At 24.8% G+C, this 4,031-nt stretch overlaps 1 protein-coding gene across 1 annotated transcript in view; it reads left to right on the top strand.

Annotated features, from left to right (window-relative positions):
* Positions 1–1,250: 1,250 nt before the first annotated feature.
* Positions 1,251–4,031, top strand: part of LOC111630037 (RNA binding protein fox-1 homolog 1-like) — a gene marked incomplete at its 5' end in the record, with an annotated part of 40,556 nt that continues 37,775 nt past the window's right edge. Inside the window, one exon of the mRNA XM_023374040.1 lies at positions 1,251–1,305. Within this exon, the coding sequence (XP_023229808.1) occupies positions 1,251–1,305 (55 nt within the window). The remainder of the gene's footprint in view (positions 1,306–4,031) is intronic.

Raw genomic sequence — 4,031 nt, 5'->3', positions numbered from 1 at the left:
AACAGACGATACTAAACTCAATTTATCCGCCTAAACGTCCGTAGCGTGGCGCTACGGACGGCGAGAAAGTAGTTCGGCTGCCCGATGACGTTTTACGTATTATAGGAGTTATTTTTACCGTTGTTTACGGATACTGCCACAATTTTTATAGGAATCATAACTATAGGAAACGGTTTTATAGGGGGATCTACTGTACTTGATTCCAAGAATTTATAAAATTTATTTTAAACAAAATTAATATTTGATTCAATTTTGTGGAGCATGCTATCAGATCGGCTTAACCTGCTTGTTTTATATTTTGAAACAAAAAAGATTTAGGACTTCACAACAAGTGTGAATTACACTATTCTTGCATCTTGGACTCTTGATAATTCAAAAACTGTTCATTTTTTGACTTTGTGTCTATGGAGACTTTTAATCAGGATAACTAGAACTATAAAATAACAAATCCACCACTAATAGCATACCTATAAAGTCTGTGCAGGTTCCTTCATACCAAAATAACTGCATCATATTTTTTTTTATTAAATTTAATTTTTCCTATTTTTGGTTGTTTTCATTCTTCCTTCTATTACTATATTTATATTCACTAAAGATGGATTTACATGAATATACTGTACATGGCAAATAGGCAGTTTGCTATTTTATTTAATTAAATGAATTTTGTTTTGGTAAAAAAAACTTTCAACTTGATAATATTGTATCAATAGAATAGGAAATTTCAAAGAATATTAAACATTAAAGGGTTTTTACATAATTTTGGCATAATAGTAAAAAAATACACATTAAAAATTATATCTTACAATTTTACCTGAAAAAGTATATAAGACAATTACCTACAGGGCCAATTCTAATACTGTATATTATATATTTATAGAGCTTTATAAAAGTTAAAATTTATTTCTAACTAAAAAAATAATAATTCACTCTTTTAGTGATATAAATAATATATTTTCTTTTAGAAATTATAAATTATTTTAATTGATAACTTTTTATATGACAAAATATTCTGATATAAAATTAATTTTTTCTAATATTTCTGCTCAATTTTTAAATTTTAGACCATCAGATATTTTTATGTAATAATTTATGTTCAATGATAAAAATTATTGAGTGAACAATGTTATTAAGNAATTTTCTATATTGTTCTATATTGCATAATTTTTAAGCATTATAAAAACTTATTATAACTTTATTTATATTACTTTACAATTTATGAATAGTTTCTAATAAATTTTTAAACATTATAGGTAAATAACGCAACAGCTAGAGTACAAACCAAGAAAACACCTACAATTCCAAACGGTAAGTACTTGCATGGAATATTTACATTGAATGTTCTTACTTTCATTCTAATTACTAGTTTAAACGTAATCCGATTTTGTGTTAAAGTGTTTGCACTGATTTCATATTTTTTATTATCCATAAATGTTATTAAACAATAGAAAATTAGATTTAATTTTTTTGATGGCACTGCAGTTTGTGCACTTTTTATACATTTTTAGTAGTCCATTTTATGTGAATTACATAATGCATTGTGTTTGCTTACATTTGTGAATATTTGCTAATGTAGAGAGCATTAAATTTTTTTAGCTTTCCAATAAATAATAATATATAATTTATTATATATGTATATATTATATAACCTAGCAAGTTAATTTTTTTACTTTCTCTTTGCTAAGGAATGATCATTCAATTATTTTATTAAAGTTAAAATATATGAATGTTAAGAATGTCAATTTTACTTATAGATAGAAAAATGTGCACTTTAAAATATTTTATAGAAAATTTCTTCAAGTTTATAGATACTGTATCGCAGGCACTTAACTAATGAATTGATCATAATAGAATCCTATTGAGCTAACTTCCAAGAAAAAATCCTATATATTCCAGATCAAAATTATAATTTTTATCTTGACCGATTAGGTTTGGGTGGTTTATAAATTAAATTTTTTTAGCTATACACAAATTTTATTTATAAAATGTATGACTTAATACACATGATAATTATACAAATGAGCTAATTTTGTTCAATAATAATAAATTAGTTATAAAAATTGCTTCACCATTATCAAGAAATATATTCTTGAAATATAAAAATGATAATATTAACACAAACTGCATTTGCTGCCCTTTGTATACAATTATAATAATAAATGCACTTATTACTATTAATGAATTATTTAATATATAAATTTATCAAAATATTATGAACATAACTATGTGACAATCAAAGTATTAATTTGATACTGTAATTAATTGCACCTGTCTGATGGTAGTGATCTATCCAGTTCTAACAAATGGTAAGTAATACATTAAAAAAGCAACATTATCCAATTTTCATTATAACATTAAATTAAATAATGTAATTCAGTAAATTTTTTTTTAGTACCAAATATTTTTAAGAATAAAATATAAAGTCTCTTTTTGAAATTTTATTTTTATTTAATAATTTAAAATAATTTAAACTACAAGGGATGTTGAAGTTGTTTCTAAATTTTTATGTCTAAAAGTATTCAAACATAAATCTCAATTTTCATCAAATATTTTTTCAATATAAAAAAACAAAATCTTCATTTCTGAAAAGCAAATTTTTTCTTCTGAAATATGTATAGTTAGTTTTTAATAGTTTTAAAGATAAATATAGTGAAATGTCATTATAATGAAATAGTGCTATGCAGGAATGTTACAAATAAATTAAACTATTGTTCTTCACTTCTTCTGAAATTATTATTGGCTACTAAAAACAAATAGCATTTTCTCTCATTCTTCTTAGAGAACATCTTTTGTTATGAATAAGTATATGTTAAGTGAGAAAGCAGCTGCAATCTCTAAAGATATTGATAAATAAAGTTGGAGAATATTATTATAAATAGAAATCATAAGATTAATGAAATTCAGAATACAACCACAACTTTTCTACAGTTTCAGAAAAGAAATAAATTAGGTTTAAAACCACACTTAGAAATGTTTTCAGCCATTTTCATTCAGCCTTCCTCAAGCATTAGCAAAATTGAACAATTTTGTTTTTTGCTAATGCCTGAGGAAGACTGAATGAAAATGGCAAAAAACATTTTTAAGTATGGTTTTAAACCTATTTCGCTGAAACTGTAGAAAAGGTATGGTTGTATTCTGAACTTCCTGTTTCAGTGCAACTGAAACAGGAAGTTCAGAGTACAACCATATGGCTTTTGCCTTTAATTTTTATTAAAAAATAATATAGCCAAATATAAAATAATTTCATTACAATAGTAATCATCAAATCTAAAATATTTTTCTACTAAAAGAACATATAAACACAGTAGAAACTTGATTTTCTGAAACACAGTTTGCAAGTAAATAAAAAGCAGAATGTATAGCAATGTACTGTATATCCCATAGAGTATAATGCACAAAGGCCAAACTCTCCAATCGTAGCACTGTGAAACTATACCATGTAGACATAACATTACATCAGATTTTCAGTAAATTAATTTACCTTCAAATACAATAATTGTACATTTAAAGTTTCATGAACTATAAATATTGTAATGCAGTCATTAATGTACCAAAAACACAAAAACAAACAAGTTTCTGCATTATCTGAAATATCATTCATCCATAAGCCCTAGTCCCTGGTCACATCAAGTTCAAATAATTTTCCACTGTATATATAGAAATGACAGGACTTAGCAGAATTATCTTTATAATGAATATTTTGTTTAGTAATATTCATTAAAATGACATTTCGATATATATATAAATTTGAAATACAGTAGAGCGTCGTTTATCCGAAACATCTGTTATCCGAAAGAATTCCAGTCAACAAATTTAAATTTTTGCCAGTGCTGTGGCGCTGCAATCTTTGGCTATGTCTTTCGGCTACTCAAATACGTTTTTGATACTAAATTAACTTCTGAAGTATAATTTTTTATTGTTTTTATATTTTTCAATATATTTATTTTGTTTGTACAAAATAAAAAAATAATTTTTAACGATACAATAGTCTTCGTTAGGCTTAACATCGACGAAAATTCAACGCGAAGCGACAC

Source organism: Centruroides sculpturatus, unplaced genomic scaffold (genome assembly GCF_000671375.1).
Source record: "Centruroides sculpturatus isolate CEXI.00-Female unplaced genomic scaffold, Cexi_2.0 scaffold646, whole genome shotgun sequence".
In the NCBI taxonomy this organism is placed as follows: Eukaryota; Metazoa; Arthropoda; class Arachnida; order Scorpiones; family Buthidae; genus Centruroides; species Centruroides sculpturatus.
The sequence above is the reverse complement of the archived record's forward strand: the minus strand, read 5'-3'. Positions and strand labels throughout refer to the sequence as shown.